A 20,883-nucleotide genomic window follows, 5' to 3' on the forward strand; every position below is an offset into this window, starting at 1 on the left:
CTTTTCTTCCAAAGGCATGAATATGTCTTTCAGAATAATTCACTTGGGGCTTGGACATTGCGATTAGGTAAATGGATTTTATACCCATTTATAAAAATAAGGGATTAAAGTGATTTACAGAATGGCACACCAGTGACTCCTTTTAAGAAGGAAGCCAAGTGTAGCCTACTTACTTCTCTAATCGTGCAATATTGCATGCACAAGGACTCTGTGCTTCAGTGTATACAGGGGAAGATGTTTGAATGGGTATTTTCACTGGAAAGTGTTGCTTTATGAACTGGCTTTTACAACATCAGAGAAACCAAAATGTTGGTTATTTGGAAAATTCTTTACGTTAGAAGAAAAAAAAAAAAACTTCCTAGAGAAAGAAAAACTTAATTCCCATCCACTTTTAATATACACCTCTTAGAGAATTAAGTTGTCTGAATTTGCTTGCATTTCACTCCTATCAATTAAAGTTAAGTACACATTGTAGTGAAATTATTTAATGGAACAGTCTGTCTTGAAGAAACCTTCTAATAGAGAAATTATTTTTTTAACTTCCTGGTTTTGCAAAAAGACATTCCTATTTAATACTGATGTAGAGTTTTTGAAAAAAAGTTATGAGTTATGTTATATTGATATGTATCAGACTTTGGGAAGAAAAAGTACTTGATTCAGCCAGCAAAATGAATCAAAAATAAATATATATATATGTATAGTAAAGTGGAAGCCCCATGAATTCCTTCCTGAGTAACTACTAAAGGAGGAATCCCAAACTCCTGCCGTGTCCCTGTATACCAGTTATCCCCAAACATTTTGTTAGAAAAGCTGTTTTTCTCTTCACTTACCTGTTTGGATTATGACTGGTGCTCCCTGCCTTTGACTAGGCCAGAGGAAGGCACTGTAAGTGTAACAAAGAGATTTGGTTACTCAGGTACACAGCTTCCAGATTTGATCTCTTGTTCTTCTGATTGGCTTGATTTCTGGACAGGAAACCTAGCAAACACTGGCAGTCTCAAGTGAACTCTGACCTGCTGTGTTGTGGGGGCTGTTAGTGGGATTGTTACATTGTGGTATTTCCTGCACAGGATCCCAACCTGGCAGTGCACCTGGAAAAACTGCAGCCAGTGGAAAGCACAGTGAAGTTGGCACTTGGGAACCAGGCATTCAGATCACACAACTGAGACCCTGCTGCACTGGCTTCTCATACCTGGGGTTTTTCTGGCACACACAGAGAGCAAAATCCCAGCCTTTCATATCCTGGGGTTAATGAGGGCTTGCAAATGTGGTAATAGCTCCAGATAATTTGTGTGCTATCTCTGACCATGAGCTCCCTGTAAGCCACATCCCCATTATTCCCTAAAACTCTCCTGTACTAGAGACTGCAATAAGGCTGGAGTGTAAATGTCTTCCATTTTCCTCTTCTGATACAAGCATTTATATTTCTTCTTCCATTATATGTTAGGGCCCCCCATTTCCAGCTGACCTTTCCATTGCCCATGCCAGCAAATCTGCACGTGTATTCATGGCTCCAGTTCCCCTTCCTCTAGTGGCCAAATTTTTTATTCCAAATTTAGTAATAGTAAGGCTTGGTTTATACTTGTTGCCTTTCTTTCTCTTTCCTCCTTTGTTTCTTAACTTACAAACTAAGAGAAATGAGAAGCTTTGCAAATGTGCTAAATTACTCAAATAGAAAAAAAGTTTAAATTGTGAACAGAGTGTGTTAAAATAAACTCAGTGTGAAATCTTGCAGTACTGGAATTAGGGGCAGTATTTCCAATTACACTGACATTTATTATTTCCCAACTCTCAGATTTTTACAAGTAAAACACACATTTTTATTTCAACCTCTCAGAAAAGATTTTCCTCATTTTTGTGAAAGAAAAATCAAGTACTGATAAGTAGAGAGACTCTAGTGAAACATTGATTCATCTAGGTCCTATCATTTGAAAATTATTTTTAATAGCTAAAAATAGGTGGTATATTATCCCTTTTTGAATAAGGTCACAGGAGTGCAGCAGTAGAAACTCATTTCTGCTGACACTTTGCATCTCAGAAATTGTTCCTCTGGTTCACTAAGGAATCTTTTTGGTTTTTTATTTATTTGCCCTTGTCTGACAGATTTTACCTCTACCTTGGCAGGAAAAGTCATTTCCTCCTGTGAGTAATGACTGATAGAGGACAGATGAAAGGGCAGAAATGTGCAAGAGCCATCAAAACCTTCATTTTTGATTTTTTAATATGCTGCAGCTGTTGGTGTGGAGTGTTTCTCTTTCATTTGAAATCACAGCCAGCATGGGAATATTGATAGGTTTACATGAATCCTAAAGAGTCACAGCTTATTTGTATTCACTAATAATGTAGCACTTGGAGGGTACTGCCTGCACGGGTGCATTTTCAGCTGGAAAAATTGTGAAGCAGCAGTTAGGATTAGTGAAAGGGATTGATGGGGACACAGAGACATTTGGAAAAACAATCTCAGATCAAGACAGTCTACAGTGAGATTTAAGTACTAGTCTCGATTTCAAAAGCTAAGGTAAACATTAATACATATCCAAGTGACTGTGTCACTATGGTCCCCCATGGATACATTTTGCCTTTTTAAAGCCTTACCAGTTTTCTGGCAGCAGTTAAGGTTCTGAAATGTCAGTAGTTAAGTTAGTGTTACTTCCTTCAAAATCTTTGAATTCCTGTATAAATTTATAATTTATCAGTAACTTCATCAGAAATGCAGATAATCTTAATCTCTGAAATAAGGCCACATTTGCTGAGGTAGGATTTTTGGATTTTTGAAAAAGCTGGAGACACTGGATGCTAAATGCCTGTTCAAAGTTAATTGGTACTTTCCAGTAATGGATAAGTACAACAATGCTTTAATTTTCATTGAGTATTTAGTTAGAAAATTTACATTTGGCACACAATATTGAGAATGGCAGGGAAATCCTGCACCATTTTGATGATAAATCCACAATACAGCAAAAAATATGGAAAATCCTGCTGTGTGCTATATTGATGATGTACATAAATATAGCAGCTTAGGCATATTCCTGCTAAGTGTTGGGCACAGCACTGCTCAGTGTTGCCTGGCTAGTGCTACCAGTACTACATTGCAGGTGTTTGACCTCCTGAAGACCAAGGTTTTTCAAATGTTAACACAACATTAACATATTCACTTTGCTAATAGCATTGCTATATCCTGTGCCTTTAGTTCTCACTAAAATATGACTATCACTTTCAAGAAAAAAAGATAAGCCATTTGGCACGTGGAGTCCAGTCTTTGATGGTATGTCAGCATGAAGCCACTTGAGGAGCCACCTTGTTTCCTTCCACATGCCCTCTGCCCCCTGTATTTCAGGTCACACAGATAAATCCAGTGTATTTTCCTTGTGCCCATGGGTTTATTGAAATACCATAAACTCCTCCTCTTTTAGCAACCACTGCCTCCCTGGTAGCAAGGAGTTGTTGAGGCTCCCAGCTACAGCCATTGACTGATACAAGGTTAGGCCTGGAAATGTATTTTTTTTCTTTTTCTCATCTGTCGTTTTTAATGTCTAAATACTTTATTGAGATTGAGTTCTCCCTGCCTTCTTTCTCTCATAAAACGATACTGAATCAGAGAGGTCCCATGCAATGACTACTTCAGGAGCAAGCATGGTAGATTTACTTCATCTGAAGCAGCTGGAGTGGCAGAAACAGGACTTGACTCAGAAGCCCACGTGTTTATCTGCCATCACCTGGCTCTGGCTCACAGCTTCACCGGCTTTGCCGTAATGCCTGGTCTCTTTGGAAACCTGTTTCTCTTTTTAGCTCTGTTCATGCTGCTGAACCAAGCATCTGTGATCAGATCTCAGTCTCAGCTGAAATGGTATAAAAGTGATGTAAGGGACTGAGGGATTTTATGTATTTATTTAACACAAAGTGTGGGTTTCCTGAAAGCCTGGGAGGCAGTGTGGCATCTTCCTTCTCTTCACTAAGATCATCACTGGCACTTTTGTTGTCAGACATATGAGAAATAAGACATTGATTTGTTTATAAGATATGCCAAAACAACTCTGTGCACTTGTCTTGTTCTGATATAAATTTCTGATGTTAACAGAACCCTTGTTCTTCTCTTCCTACTCTTTGAATCTATATTTCTGCCATGAAAAGCAAAAATTTAGGTTCTTAGGAAAGGGGCATTTTTCCAGACATTCTCAGGCAATTTTTTCTCTTGAGTGATTCGTTGCTGAAGATGCTTTCTTCTGTAGAAGAGGGTTACAAGCCCCAGCGGTTCTTGACCTGTTCACTCCTTTATACATGGACGCCTCTCCTGACTACATGCGTGGTTGTAACAGCCCTTCTTTTAGAGTAAGCCATGAGAGCACTGTAGGAAGAGAGAGCACTGATGACAGAGAATTGCTGCTCCAACTAATGGAAATGTCTTTTTCCTTCAAGTGATTTTGTTGCTACTTCAGTTACAAGAATCGTTATCCCAAAAGGGAGGATTGCCTGCATGCCTTCTCTGCTTTGCCTGCTGACTTCAGGTTCCCATAAGCAGTTGCAACATTGCATCATCATGCATCTTTTTACTGTATTTTATAATTTGTTTCCCTTTCATCACTATCTAGATTGGTTTTGTATCTGCAGTTTATGCTGACCATTGCACTCTTCCCCTAGTACTCCTGCCCTGGATGCAAACCCCAGCCACACTTCATTCACTCCAAAGAACATACCCTAGCCCACAGTACAGTTTTTTAAGAACACAGTGACACTGCAGTACATGATTCTTGTGAATACAGGGAACCAGGTCATAAGTCCTGCAAACTGGGAATACTGAGTTTGAAATACCTCTGAGAGCTCTTGCTCAGGTCATGCAGGAGAATGACAGACAGAGTCTGCAGTGGCCTTTCTACAGTAAACCTTTAATCCTCCAAGAAATGGCGTGGGAAGGTACCAATAGCAGCAACTGAGGTTGAAATTTGTCCTCTTCTCTGATGTCCACCAGTAGAATTCCAAAATCATTTAATCTTCTCTGGAGTCTGTCCATGGCTTGCTGCAGACACTTACCTAATTAAGACTACTCAGACCTAGGAGCTTTTACCCACATGTATCCTTGCTTGACTGCCAAGAAAGATTAGAAGAACAACAAACAAAATACCTCCTGAGTGGCAACGAAATAGAGAATTATTTTCTGATTCTAAAAAATAATTGGTCAGATAGACCCATAGCAGCCTAGAAGTACAGCTCACTGGCAAACCAAAGAATAAAAGTGGGGCAGCTGGAAGATACAGATGAATGGAAGGAAATAATGAAGTATTATTGCTTCTTTTTTGGAGCAATGGGACTTCATGAAAAGATGTGCAGCATGTGTCCCTGCTCTTAGTTCAAGCATTAAAATGCTTCTGACCTTTAAGAGCAGGAGTTATTTTTTTCTACGTACAGATTCTCTTTCTTCTAGCTTTCCACTTCCTTTCTGGAAATAACATATTATACTTGCCATTTGAGCAACCCTATCAAAGCTAGGAGAAATATTTTCCTTCTAATTTATGTAGGACTCCTGATTTTAAGTCTCTTGTTGATTATCCTAAACTGTAATGGGTTTGAAAAATGAAGGCTTTTATAGGCTTGAAAGAGAAAATGCAAACAATCATAGGTCCTTTTTACCTTCTTATTTTAGAAGCAAAATCCTGTTAATTAGATAGCAACCTTTACAGCTAATGTAATTATATCTCCATGTCTTTTACCATGTACAGAATGCATGAATCCTCAGAAACAGCAACAAGGAAGGACTGCAGAGTACCATGACTGTGTTAGCTAGATAGTGAATAGAAAAGTTGTAGTGTAATAGATGGAAATATAGTTGCTGAGTTTAAAAATGGTCTTTTGTGTTGATAGAATGATTTTAAAATGTTAGAATCATGTAGACAAAACCCTACAAAGATACAGTTCAAGATCCTTCATTTTTCAAAGCTGCATATACAAAAGTTGAGGAATGCCTGTGATTTACTAAATTCAGCTTTGCACTACCCTTTCAAGGTAAGGTGATATTATTTTAAAGATCTGCATACACCACTCCTCCTGAAGTGTATGGAGATCCTGTGACAGAATTAGGAATACACTTGACTTCCACATTTAACTTCCTTAACCTTGAGTCCTTCATTTCCCTCCTCAGCTTTGTGCCTCCTTTACTACAAACCTCCTACAACCATCAGACAAGAGGGTCTTAAAGAAATCGATACTCTGCTGTATAACTGCAGAGAATTGCTGGAGCAGATCCATTTTGCACACAAAATAAAATCACTGCCTTGTGAATGTGTATTCTCTGTACTAGCGCTGATTTTTTAAAACTGTAGTTCCAAATTATAGGAATATATTTCAAGTGGGCAGAAAAGGAGATCATCAAGCAAACCTTAAATCTTAGTAGGAAGAAGACCCTGTAATGAGGGCCACCAAGAGGCATTTATGTAGAGTAACTAAAACCAAATTTTTCTTTAGTGCCTCCTCCCTCTCTGTCTAGTCTATTTTCATTGGAGATGTCTCCATTTAGTGACATGCCCACTTGGGCGTGTCTTTGCTCTGTAACTCAAAAGCAAGAGAAACCCACAAACCCTGCAAACAAAGCCTGAGAAAGAAGCAGAGCATTGGAGCATTATTTGATTACCTGTCTGTATCTCACTGAAGAACAATTGCTTGCGTGCATTTAAAATCCACAGTGCCTGCCACCATTGATTTCCCAGAGACTTTACAAATTCCCGGCAGCATGCATAAAGGGATTGAAGTTTGGAATGGGCCATTTTGATTAATCTGCAGAATTCCACTAGGACTTGCAGATGTTCTATTCCAGGAAAACAAACAAACAAACAAAAAAACACAACAACAACAAAAAAAGAATTTAACTTAAACTGCAGCAGAGAACACAATTTGGCTGCTAGTTTGATTTAGATCGGTACTTGAATAACGTGCATTTACTTTAGCTGCTGTCCCTATCAAGGAATAGGGCCAAATATACATAAAATATGTATAATATAATTTATACAAACCAAATATATCACCTGGCTCTGGCTAAATTACAATTTAGTTTCTCATTTTTATGTGTGAGGCAAAGTCTTTATAAGAGACTGTTTAAGATTTTATTGAAGTCCAGACTTTTGCTTCTGAATAACTATTGTGCCACCTAGTGAGTGTTAAACAGCACTTTTAAACAGATGGAAAGATTGACTTTAAACACACTGGTGAATAAAGAAGCAAAGTATTTATTAAAATATTTTGAGTGACATGTTGAAACAAAAATTATTTTCTCTTTTTTCCTGCGTATCTACTAAGGTGTTCCACTGAGGTAAAAAATACTCCATAGCATAGTATTTTGTTTGCAATTGTATTAAAGAAATATAATACATTAAAAGGATGCACACAGAGCTCTTTATCTCCCCAGCAATACAACCATTTCAATAAATTACTAGCACAATTCATAATCTTATCAGTATGAAAGGATACCCCCAAATCTCAGATGATAGGAATTTCCATTCTGTAAAACAGTTAATTAAATAAATAAACTGAAAATGTTGTTTTCTGACCAACTATGACAACTTTCACTTGGCAGCAAGAAAAAATGCTTTAACATGTTACTGTGATTGCATGTGTTAAGGCAATATTTAGACAAAATAATAAGCAGTGTTTTATGTTAAAATCATTACATTCTGAAAAAGTTTCTCATAAAATTTCCTTTTCCATATAAATAGTTTGTGTCCAAAAAGCTATGTAGATTTCATTAGCCTGTAGCTATTTCTTAATGATTTTTCTCCTCTAGCTGAAACCTCTCAACAGGGTTGTGTTGGTTTGGTTTTTTTTTCTTTCACTTTTTAAGTAAACCATCTGTCCAGTGTGGGAGGATTGGGTTTGCCACAGTAGATAGCAATAATATTTCAGTCACCAAAGCCAATAACAATAAATTTCCCTTAATAGAGCATTTTCTAGCATTCTTCCCTTTATTGCATCTTATATTAAATTGCCACACTATCCTTCATCAACAAAAGCTAAAGTAGGTAGTCTGCTCTTTTAGTACCTGCATGCAGGGCCATAGTTACAGTAGGAAACCTAGTGGTCAGCCTTAGTTCAATTTAGAAACATTTACATTCTCTGATACTGCAGGGAATTTTAAATTCATGTTGTTTAACACATTTAAATGATGCATGTTAGAGATCTTTCATATAACAGGACCTGACACCAGGTCAAAATGACATCAGGAGCAGAGACTTGGATAGCTCTATGCCAGACCTTGATGTAAACGTGAATATTTTTATAAATTTACCTCAATGAACAATGGAATGGAGCTCATCTTCTTTCAGCACTTTTTGTTACAAAATATCTGAGATTCAGTTCTGAGCTCAGAGAAAATGAAATTAGTTTCCGAAGGTAAAAACCATACTGTTTGGAAAAGCAGAAAAGCTGTGGTCTGAGGGAGCTTTTTTACACTTTGTTGTTGTTTGGGCTATTTATTTTCCCTCCATGAAAAGTATTTCCAGAAAAAAAAAACTTCAATTTTTTCGTTTCAAGGCTTGACAGACATTTTGTCATTTCATTTTCTTCTTGCAGACAAATGAAATTGAAAAGATTGTGTCAGGTGTCAGGTGAGCTTCTTTAGAGCTCAGTTTCCAGGCTCTTTGAATTCTTTGATACCTGAAAAGTGTTTGTACTCTGTTCCAGTTTCCTCTGGAGGTATATTGTGTAGTGAGCAAACAGAAAAAGCAAAAGTTTATATTTGTTAAAAGCATAATCAATTTATTACTTCATTTTAAAGTAGTTCCTTTAAGATAGTAAAGAAGTCTGCTTATGAGGTTTTTTGTTCCCTGTAAAGGTTCTTAATGGCCAATATTCACATTAAATATGGAATTTAAATGCATGCAAGTATTACTAAAAGTAGGGCAAGATGAGAAATATAGTAACATTTGTTCTCTTTATCTAGCATTGATAACAAGCTCTTCTCGATATCAAAATTCTCAAACATTATTATTTTTATAGAGGAGGATGCCATTTCAGTAAGAGGAGAAATCACTTACAAGGCTTGGGTTTTTTTTCTCTTTACACACTATTTTTCCATGTCGATTCAAGGTATTCTAGCATTTGACAACAGCTGGGAGAATGATATAATTAAGCCTAAGAGTTCCCATTACTTTATTTCACATAGTCAACGTTTTAATGTGACTGTGAATATCTCATTGGGAGGATTATCTGTGGAGTCAATGGACAGCATTTCATAAAGAGAGAGCTGAAAATCTAGATCATGGCTCTGATCCAACATTATACTAATTAAGAAAAGATTAATAAATCCCAGGTTTAAAAGTGCATATACAATAAAATATTGAAGTCTCTAAGATGGACAGATTTTATTCAAAGGAAAAAATATGCACTAGTCACAAATAGAGTAGATAATTGAATGGCATGTATTCTTCTTTAATTTAAATCTAATACCACATTTATATTCAGTGTAGTGATAAACCCTTTTTCCAAGCTTTCCTGTCCCCAGATACCTGCAAAGTCAGTTTGCAGTGGTTTGCTCTAAGTGAGTAAAACTGTCAGTATTTGTAATTCTTGCTAACTTCAGGCTGCATGTCTGTTTCCTCCAATATCAATTAGACAGATAGGGTGTAATTCTAATAAAGCTTGCTGGAACTGCCTGGAATTTAAATAATTTCCTCTCTTTATAGAATTGCACCTCATAGATTTAACTGAGCTGATAGTCAATATTTACTGTAATCTTAATTGGGCAAGACTTGATTTGCTCTGGTTTTCAAGCATTTGAAGAGTGTTGACACGTCCAAGCTCAGGCTTTTGAAGATTTCACTTAGTTCTGTATGAATTGTTTAGACAATAATCACTAAGTGCACTTGTTCAGGAAAGAAAAGTACCCTTCCTTCAGCAAGTCTGCTGCTTCTGTGCAAAACCTGCACTGCCCTGAGGCCATATCACAACTGAGATTAGCAGCTCATTTCTGAAACTTCTAGGAATCATTTTAGGGATTTCAAAATAGAATTATTTTGAAACTGAAAGTCGTGGTGTGAATGAGTATTGGGTCACTGAGTGAATAAATAATAAATAGTACAGAAACACTTATTCAGTAAATCTGTGAAAATCACTGGCCTTTAACTATGCAGACTAGGATGTATATTTGTTATAGATGGTATATTTGTAAAAAAACATATGCAAGAGAATTAAATAGGTTTTGTAATAAATTAAATTTTTAATGCAAGTCTTAAGTGAAAGAGATCAGAAAGGCATATCTGGATTTTTGCACAGATGCAACGTCTGAGATTTTTCCTCTCTGGTCCTAATGGTAACACAGTATTTATTCTTATTTTTGAGGCCATGTAAATAAGCAGATGTTTCCACTGAAACCACTGGCCATGAAAATTCATTACTATTCAAAGTTACATTTCTATCATAATGTAAAAACCCCCAGTGAAGGGTTCATACTACAAGAGGTGAGGTGTTTGGAAGAGCAAATTCTGTAAATGCAAACAGAGCTTAAGCAATCAGGTGCCCAGAGAATGTTGCAGGTATGGCTGGGCTATATGAACATAAGTCTCTAAGTCCTAGTGAAAGAGATGGGAGATGTTTGGCAAAAGCTATCTGGCAAATTAAGGCATAGAAGAGGCTATTGCCATGGCCCAGGTTTAGACAGTGTATTTCCTGGCTGTGCCAGGTACACAGTCTTGAGTACTCCCAGTCTGGCATCCTTAGGTGTCCCAGCAGGAACAATTGAGGTAGCATCCCCTTGCCTCTGCCCCCCAGGAGGGATGCTCCTGTCTTCTGACTGCAGGGCTGCAAGGGAGATGGATCAGGTGCCTCATTAGTGCTGTGCATTAGGTTCTCTATACACTCTCCAGAGTAATGAAAATGATCCATATGATTAGAGAAATGAGTTCCTGATTTGCTCGTGCTAGACCTCACACTAGCAGCAGAAATAGAGTAAGCAAATAATGAGCAAATCTAATTCATTAATCACAAAAGTTATTTTAAAGCACTAGCATTTAATTTAGGTGATTTTAGTAAACAAAACATATTTGTGGATGAAGAATGGAAGAGCTTGGGTTGAAGTGTTACTGGGATATGTTTGACTGAACTTTATCTGTATCAAATGGACAGCTAATTAGTGAAAGATACAGTCTTCCCTTATAACAATATTTGGAATAATGTGACAAAATTATGTGTATATGTAGCTGCAGATATATGTGTATACACATAAGGGTATCTATACATATGTTTTCATCTGCAGCTATATATACATATACTTGTCACATTATACGTGACATACATTTGTATGTGGATATGTGTATGTGTACATGTATATAACAATCAGTCATTTGTTTTTATCTACTGTGAATGTTCAAGACAGTGGTCAGGATTTTTGCTAGTGTGCTTGATTTCTGTGGTTCTGTATTATTCTGCAAAGAAGCAAAACTCTATTTAGTGTAATAGATTCAATATCAATGGAAGTTGGTAAATCTGAGGTCGTGTTCACTGATAATTACACTGTGCTTCCTGTTGTCACATAAACATTCATATGGAATCCTGTACTTTTGTGCTACACTAACTTCTACTGGTATGAGCTACTATAAATGTAAAACTGTGAATGCTTTCATCTTCATTTTTTCCATTACAAGTTTTTAAAATTCTTTATTGTATTTTGAAAAAAAAACCCCAAAAACAACAAAAAACCCCTCCATGTGCTGTGAAAAATTGTTATACATAATCTTGATAATAGTCTTAAGAAGACTTTACAATTCAGATATATATTTTTGTTTTACCAAATAATAGTTTTGGAACAAAGTATATGTGCTAGTTTAGGTAACTGTATTAAGCATTCTGAAGGCTTCCTTTCTCTATGTTATAAAAGACTTTCATAAATCACTGCATGGAGCTCTCTGCTGTTTAGGCTAATGTGTGTATAAGAGCAATGCAGAAGAAAATGGAAAAATAAGGTAAGCAATTTTCTTGGCTCTGTAAACAGATGCAATGTGAAATTCTTCAGCCGTAAAGGCTTGCTAGTTTTGAGCTCACAGATTGCCAAGCCCATAGAGTGCCACCTCACTTCCCAGGAAGTGCTTCTTAGAGCCCTTTAAAGACAGCAAGAAAAACAGACTTCTTGAATAGGGAGGTTTAAGGAAAAGAGAAATTTTGGTAAAATGTGGAGTATTCACAAAAGTATTTAAATATGAAATAAGCAGAGAGAAATTCAATGCACTGAAAACGTGTGACAGAACTGTTACTACTGTTATTTTTGCTTTCTATTTACAGCAGTGTGCAATAAATTAGGCTAGTCATGAAATTCAGGTTTTTAAATCTGGGTTATACCTATTTATTGAAATCATTCACCATTTCTGTAGATGCTTTTTCCTACCCTTCCAATTGGTCTTAGTGGGATATCTAATATGTCACTCCCTCTGGCTGGGCAGAGAGCAGAGGTGTGCTGGATGGATGTGTATGAAAGTCTGTATATCCACTGCCTGTACTGGGCCTCTACTTTTCCTGGGAATAATCCTGGGAAGTGTACATTGCGTCTGGTGGTCTCTGGCCTGTACCTTTCGTAAGAACCTATTAAAAAGCAGAAACAAGAACAAAAAGACTCAAATCCACAGGGAATACCATTACTATGATCTTAGGTAAGCAATTATATATCCTTAGACTAAAAGGAGTTTCCTTTGCTACTCCCTGGCTTGAAATTGTAATGGAGTATATCACACCAATGATTTGTAAATTCTTATCATGGTATATAAACCTATAATCATTTCACAGTTTGGTTTGTTTGCCTCACTCAGACAGTGCTGCACTGTTTGTTTTACCCAAGTATGTGTGGCTGCTTTCCCACTTGGTCACACATCTTTCTGTCTGAGCTTGGTTTGCTGGGCAGGTGCTGGTGGCTGCACTGTGAATCCCGCTGTCATCTCATCAAGCCCAGGACACTCTTTCCCTGTAGTACTTCTTATACAGAAAGCAGAAACTTTATGGCAGCTTTGGAAAATTATGGATAACATAGCTTGCCTTGGCTTCCTAAAGGCAAGAAAATCCTGTTGTGCTGATCTGGTATGTTATAGTGGTGGTGGTGGTAGTGATAGTTTCTTTTTCTTTTTCTTTTTTTTTTTTGTGCAGATGAACATATGATTAATACATTTTTTATTGAATTAAATTGTTCAGTTACAGGAGCTTGTAGAAGAGGCAGAATAACAGAAGACTGTACTAATCATCTCACTAGTATTTCCATTTTATCAAATAGTCCAGTCAAAGTGAGTTTAGGGCTCCCTTTAATCCCTGTGGAGTTTAAAAAGCCGAGTTTCATATGTAGGATTGCATTGGACAGCAGGAGACATGGAGAGATGTGGGTTGTTCTCAGTTTCTCCTCTTCCTCAGTTACTGGACTGCTATGGACTGTTTGGGTTTTCATTGAAACAATGACTTAGAAAAGTTACTTTGAAGTCCAGATGTGAAAGAACTGACCTGAGAAAGAAAGGTTTGGTTCCAGCACTTCTTCAGTGTCTGAAAGACTGCAGCTGAATTATGATGTTCCCAGAACTCTTCATCATGAGTCTTTTGAAACATGGCATTTCTGAAAGGATTTATCAGTAAATTTACACTGAAACTCCATTTCAAAGTCTGCAATTAAACAGAATTCATAGTTGGTTTATGCACTTAGCAACAGATAGTGTGGCATTTACATATTAATTTTGCAAGATTATTTGTATCACTTATGTGGTATTTGTTTTGGACTTCCAAGGCTAACACTCAGATTAGTTCATGGTTGTGTTACACAATGAAAATAGGAACTACTACCAAACCGATAACTATTTTTATTTCTTAGTATTACTGTTATTTTTACCATCCCTTCTAAGTGATATTGTTTTTCATTCTATGCATTGTAGTGGTCATTTGATCTCCTTTATCAGTATATCCTTCCTGGTCTGTTCTTGTGTATTAGAAGACACCAGCTGGTCTTTTTTTAATGAAAAAGCAGCATAATTATATCATTGCCTGATGTACCTGTCAGAATTCTCCACAATTACTTGACTATGTTGGCTGTTACCTTACAAAGGTCTTAGAAATTTATGGCTGCAGAGCGGATGCTTTCTGGCTTTCATTCTCTACTCTCTGTCCCTAGTGTGAATGAAGGAAGATCTGCACCCTATAACATTAATAATTTCTGGCATATATTTAGCAAATATCATTATTTGAGATGTCTCTCATACTATTCTGGTTTTGACCTCATCCTGTCTGACAGCTCTGGAAAAAATGCCTGCTTTCTAAATAAAACATTGCAAGAAAAGGATAGTTTCCAGCAGTCCTGTCTTACCATTTTTCTTTTTAGAAGTTGAGCTGCTCTGAGTTTTCAATCATTCTATGAGGAAAAGACTTAAAATTTAACTATGTGATTTACCAGAGCAATATTTATTCATTATTATTGTGTTCATATTCTATGTTATACAATGATGAATGCATTAGAAGTGGACTGAATTAGATCATAATATGGCATCTTCATTGTGACCTTGTGTTCCTGTAAATCAAAAGAAACAATAATACCTCATTTACACTGGACATCAAAATAGGGGAGAGGGTTGTGTTAGTTATTGTGCATGAGTGAAGGAAAATAATTGGTGATCTGTTTACTGCATATGTCAAAGAAACTGCACCATTTAAAGGCACAGTGTCTTATGGCTTGGTAACAAAACCAAGTACAGTTCAAGGGAAAGCAGAATTTAGAAATTAATTAGAAAAACAGAACCAAACCTTCCTCTTTTGCATAAGTTTTTTTGTGTAAGACCAGTGTATTGTGATACTCATTATTATCTCATGCCATAATATATTGACTTTGGAAGGACTCATATTTAGAAAACAAACAAACATGGACAGCATATTTTGCTCAACATTTACAGTCAATAGGCTTTTTCATCAGAATCTTTGCTTTTGATGAAATAATTAATTTATTACTATGGATCCAGTCAGCTGACTAGAGAAGCCAATGAAATAAAAGAAATGCAAATTCCTATTCTGAGCATGTTTTCATTTTATGTTAGTATTTGGGGAAAAGGATTAAAGCTTAGTTATTAACCCCTTTCATGCTTTTTTCCCTATTTTCCTAAAGTGTTTAATGATTGCTTTGACATACATCTGCCAAAGTTTTTTTTCCTGACTCTAGAGACCATACTTTCAAAGGAACTTTTACCAAATTTTGATGTCATTAGATGTGCAAAATCCTTAGTCCCAGTATAAAAATGTGCATGAAAAAAATGAATAGTGGCATGTGCAAAAAATGGTAATGAGAAGTTTTACTACTTGTATCAGATAGCTGAAAGGTAGATGAAAATGGGAAGAGCTTTGCAGCCCCACAGCTTAGAGTAGCTTGACATAATGAAATGATGCTGGCTTGTATCTCCATAGTTTAAGGAAAGGCAGAACAACATTTTTGTCTGTCATCAGCTATAGCTGGAGGTAGCAGAGGCTGGGGTTCTGTTTTGCTAGAGCCACGATAGCACTGGGGACCAGTATTGATTGGAACTTGGAAGATTTGTGGCTTCATATGATTGGAACTTAGTTTTTGAAGGCTCCAGGATAGTGGATCCAGCAGGGAGTGTTTCAATTCAGAGTTAGTCAGGGGGCATTTTAATACTACTGTGGGTTCAAATTCTCCTGGGATTTTGGTTCTTCTGTCATTGAATGTTTGTAAGGAAACACAATGTGATCAATACAGAGAGCTCAGATTAATCACAGTCTGGAAGCTGAGTACTATCACATACATGTTTGACTTGAAATGTGTCACAAACAGCTTGGCTTTTTAAAGACATCTTTCAGAGTGCTAAAGTGATTTTATGTACAAGTATGAGGACTATTATTTATTTAACATCTTCACCTGTTCACTTGATTTTTGTTTGGTTTTTCTCTGCTGCAGACTATGTCAGACAGCCACAATGATCATGCAAAATAACAGTTCATCCTCGCCCCTGTTTCCAAATGTGAGCTCGTTCTGGAAGAGAGATTCACATGGACTGGGACTCCTTGATGAAGCAGCATCACTCATTGGCAGCTATGATTTCCCTCAGACCACAGAGAGTTTTCCCCTCTCCACTGTGGAATCAACAAACATGACCCTAAATGCCACAAGCAAAGACCCTCTGGGTGGACACACTGTCTGGCAAGTAGTTTTGATTGCTTTCCTCACTGGGATCCTTGCACTGGTGACCATCATAGGAAACATCTTAGTGATTGTTGCATTTAAGGTTAACAAACAACTGAAAACAGTCAACAACTACTTCTTGTTGAGCCTTGCTTGTGCAGATTTGATCATCGGTGTTCTTTCCATGAATCTTTATACCACGTACATCATCATGGACCACTGGGCTATGGGAAGCTTAGCCTGTGATCTTTGGCTCTCCATTGACTATGTCGCCAGTAATGCCTCTGTCATGAATCTCCTCGTTATAAGTTTTGACAGGTATTTTTCCATCACTAGGCCGCTAACATACAGAGCCAAACGAACAACCAAAAGGGCTGGGGTGATGATTGGTTTGGCATGGATCGTCTCTTTTGTTCTTTGGGCCCCTGCCATCTTGTTTTGGCAGTATTTTGTTGGGGAGAGGACTGTGCCTCCCGATGAATGTTTCATCCAGTTTCTAACTGAACCTATCATCACTTTTGGCACTGCCATAGCTGCCTTTTATTTGCCAGTCACCATTATGAGTATTTTGTATTGGAGGATCTACAAGGAGACGGAGAAACGCACCAAAGAGTTAGCAGGGCTACAGGCTTCGGGCAGTGAAGCAGAGGCAGCACGCTTTGTACACCAGACCGGCAGCTCTCGGAGCTGCAGCAGCTACGAGTTGCAACGGCAGAGCATGAAACGCTCCACCCGAAAGAAATACAGACGCTGCCACTTCTGGCTCACAATGAAGAGCTGGGAACCCAACACAGATCAGGGGGACCAAGAGCATAGCAGCAGTGACAGCTGGAACAACAACGATGCTGCTGCCTCCCTTGAAAATTCAGCCTCCTCTGACGAAGAAGACATTGCTGCAGAGACCAGAGCCATCTATTCAATTGTGCTGAAGCTTCCTGGTCACAGTGCTATCCTCAATTCCACAAAACTACCCTCCTCAGAAGATTTGCATGAGTCAGGGGATGAACTGCAGAAATCCGACACAGAATTGAAGGAAAAGAAACCTAAAAAGTTGCACCCTCCCAAAAGTGTTCAGGATGGTGGAAATTTCCAAAAGAGCTTTACTAAGCTTCCAATTGAACCAGAGTCAGAAGAGACAACGACAGCTTCTGATGGCATCTCATCGGTGACCAAGACGTCGACAGCCCTGCCCTTGTCCTTTAAGGAAGCAACCCTGGCAAAAAAGTTTGCCTTGAAGACCAGAAGTCAGATCACAAAACGAAAACGAATGTCACTTATCAAAGAAAAGAAAGCAGCACAGACACTCAGTGCCATTTTGTTTGCCTTCATCATTACCTGGACCCCATATAACATCATGGTTCTGGTGAACACCTTTTGCAGCTGTATCCCCAAAACTTTCTGGCACCTAGGGTATTGGCTTTGCTACATCAATAGCACAGTGAACCCCATGTGCTATGCACTGTGTAACAAAACATTCAGAAACACTTTCAAGATGCTGCTGCTGTGCCAGTGTGACAAACGAAAACGACGCAAACAGCAGTATCAGCAACGGCAGTCCGTCATTTTTCATAAGCGGATCCCTAGGGAGGCTTCATAGAATAGTATTTTTTAAACAAGTAAAAAAATAATGAAGCAGGGATGGGATGGGATGGGACAGGATGGGATGGGATGGGATGGGATGGGATAGGACAGAACAAGATGGCACGGGACAGGGCAGGATAGTAAGGGATGGGATGGGATGGGTTGGGGTAGGGGGGGTGGTTCCAGGGTGCTGTGATTCTATCATTTAAACATCAAGATGTGAAAGCAGCTGCCAGGCTTATTTATCTTTCAATAAATCCCGTTTAATATAAAAATCAATCCACATTAAGAAACTTCAACATTTTTACTAAGGAGTGAAAGGTTTAATAAAGTTTTCCTACAAATTTGCAAGAAGCTGTATAGCAATTATAAACCCATTACTGATCTGCCCAGCTCTTTGATTATAATTAACTCTGGGATCTCAGGTAAGCACATCTAGCTAGCCCAACTCTTCTTGGTCCAAGTTATCCAGCAACTTTCATTTCAAGTTACATACAGTTGTAGCAAGCTAGCGAAACAGGATTATGAAATTATTTGAGACAATGTATAGGTTGAAAAATTGCTTGTTGTTGTCCAGGTAGAGTTTCCTGTTTACTTCTCTTCTGGTATATTTTTAATTGTATCCCTGATTCCTGATTTCTGAGTATCTATGTGCAGCTGATGTTATATGTGTGTGTGTGAGTGTGTATGTATGCAAAACATACATTCACACCTCTGAAATACACACATACCAGGAAAGAGGTGACCTATTGTTCTAGGTTTTACAGGGCCCCCCATCATGATTACATGTGATTGAAATTTTTAAAAAGTCAGAAAATCATGTTATAAGTACATAGCTCATTATTTGCCACCTGAAACTCAAGTTTATCTCTGGAATGAAACACGGTGTTCACATTTGAAATGGAGAAAACCAAAACACAGCCTGTGAGCTGAACAGTTTACAGAGTTTTATAATGGGGTACATGCCCAGTAAAACCTTAATCTTGAGAACAGAGTCTCTCCTCAAAGTGATCATGCCTCTTTAAAAGATACAAAGGGGAAAGGAATTGAAGGCTACATTCAATGGAAGGAATGGGGAAGGGTATGAAGCTATCATCTTTGTAGGGCATAGGACGATGAGAAAATGAGAAACCGCATCTGGGCTGCATGGTACTGATGTTGAAAGGGAGCTGCTCAGGAGCCAGGCAGGCGCAGCCATCAGCAGCAGCCCCGTGTCCTGCCGGGGAGGCTGCGTCGCTGTCCGAGCACACGCGGCTCCTGCAACACCTTGTCCTGAGCTGCACCGTGTGGAGGCAGCGCCCTTCTCCGAGCCAGCTCAGATCCTGTGTGCAGTACCTGCATCGCTTCTGATGAAAGTTCAAGTTGTCATTTTCTGACAAAAGTTGGTGGAGCCCTGCTGCTAGTACTGTCTGCCCTTCAGATGCAAGTGATTGGTTTAAAAGAAATGCTTTATTTTTGCACATGAAGGATGCTCACTAAAAAGTGTTTCTTTTCCACAACCTGTTTTAACAATCATCAGGAGAAGCGCACCTAAATCCGTTTGACGCCAGGTTATTCGGTGGTGTGAAAAATGTGATATTGCCAATTTGTAACCTGGCAATTTTTGATAAAGACAATTTTTAAAGGGCTTTAATATTTATAGTTTAGACATGACCAGTATTTCCTGGTATTTGTGATGTGGTCTGCACCAAACATGATTTATAAAAGTCAGAGGTCCCCTGGGGAAAGGATTGTACTTTAAACTGTTGCTCTAAATCTGATTTAGTTACTTGTTGAAAGATTATTTTGTATTCTCCTTTGAACTGACCAAAACTTTTTTTTTTTTATTGCTTAAACTCTTATTTTGCTGAAAATAAAACAAGTATCTTATTTTACAAAGGGGCATCAGTGTTGTGAACACAGAACTGATGTTAAAGCTGCTTTTGTATTCAGTGTGAGATGGTGTTTACAGATGATTTTGACAACAGTGGAAATATATTAAATGGTGTCTGTGTATCTGAACTATTTAATTTTGTGTTATGTTCATATGAAGAAATATTTATACATATTTCACCGAATGTTTTATTTAATGTTGATAAATATTGCTCTTCAGTCTTCAGCTGTAGTGTCCTTTTAAAGTGATTCATAAAGGTCTGCTTGAGAAATGAATAGACTATACCTATCTTTCTTGTCATTAAAACGAATTCTCTTTTGTATGAGTTGTTTAAAATGCCTACCCTAAAGTAATCTCATAAATTATATTAAATTCTACTGCAAGTACAATTCTAGTATAAAACATAAAAAAGGTAGAGCTTCATCTGTAAGTCACAAGTGCATTTTGAACTAAAGATACCAGAATTGTTTTGCTAGTTTGCTAGCCACATGCAAAGGCACCCATGTTGCAAAGAGAATTAATGACCTTTATTTATGGAAAGAAGCATATATTTGAAATATATTCATTACTCAAGTTGACCTAACAAATGTTTTAACATTTAAATATATATCTGTATCTATATATATTGCCATATTATTATATTCTGATATCTAGAGTAGTGCTGTGCCCCTAATACACAAAATGTGAGAGCATGTAAGGAAGCAAGAATTCGTCGGGGGATTTATGGTATATTAATATTGATTTTACAATGGGAAACTATTATTTTTATTGAAGTTAAGCTTCCTTGAAAGCGTCTGTCACCACTGTTTACATAATAGGAAGAGTTAAATCCTTGGATTGTTTTAACAGAGAAATAAACAACCTGTCTTTTAATGTGTGAACAGGCTTTAAAATGTTATTTACAGGCATCATAAAATGTGTATGTATACACATATTGTAGCATAGATCAATTTAGTTATTATTTATTTAATGGACTATGCACTATAAAATATTAAGAATTTGGCTGTGTTACAAGTACAGTGGGCATAAATTAATTTGTATTCTATATGTTTCTGTTTTTGCTTTAAACCCATGCACACACAAAAATTTTAGCTGTATGCACTAGTGGATATATTATTTATGAACACAGGTGCACACAATAGGTTGCAGAAGAAGAAGAACACTGCCAGACCAATGACACAGCATTACTTTTAAGAGGTACAAATGATGTAATATTTCATCTGTTTTGAGGAAAATTAAGTCAGAAACACAGTAGAAAGCATCATTCTGATGGCAGACAAACAGCTCAGTCCCATTAACTCTCCTCACA

The 20,883-nt window shown here is 37.5% G+C and overlaps 1 protein-coding gene across 10 annotated transcripts in view; it reads left to right on the top strand.

Moving 5' to 3' along the window:
• CHRM3 (cholinergic receptor muscarinic 3) overlaps positions 1-17,752 on the top strand; it is a 265,817-nt gene extending 248,065 nt beyond the window's left edge. For all 10 annotated transcript variants that reach the window (XM_069010354.1, XM_069010352.1, XM_069010353.1 and 7 more), the window contains one exon: positions 15,896-17,752. In XM_069010354.1, the coding sequence (XP_068866455.1) occupies positions 15,896-17,717 (1,822 nt within the window). In that variant the 3' untranslated portion in view covers positions 17,718-17,752. The remainder of the gene's footprint in view (positions 1-15,895) is intronic.
• Positions 17,753-20,883: the final 3,131 nt, after the last annotated feature.

The sequence above is a fragment of the Aphelocoma coerulescens genome, chromosome 3, assembly GCF_041296385.1.
Source record: "Aphelocoma coerulescens isolate FSJ_1873_10779 chromosome 3, UR_Acoe_1.0, whole genome shotgun sequence".
In the NCBI taxonomy this organism is placed as follows: domain Eukaryota; kingdom Metazoa; phylum Chordata; class Aves; order Passeriformes; family Corvidae; genus Aphelocoma; species Aphelocoma coerulescens.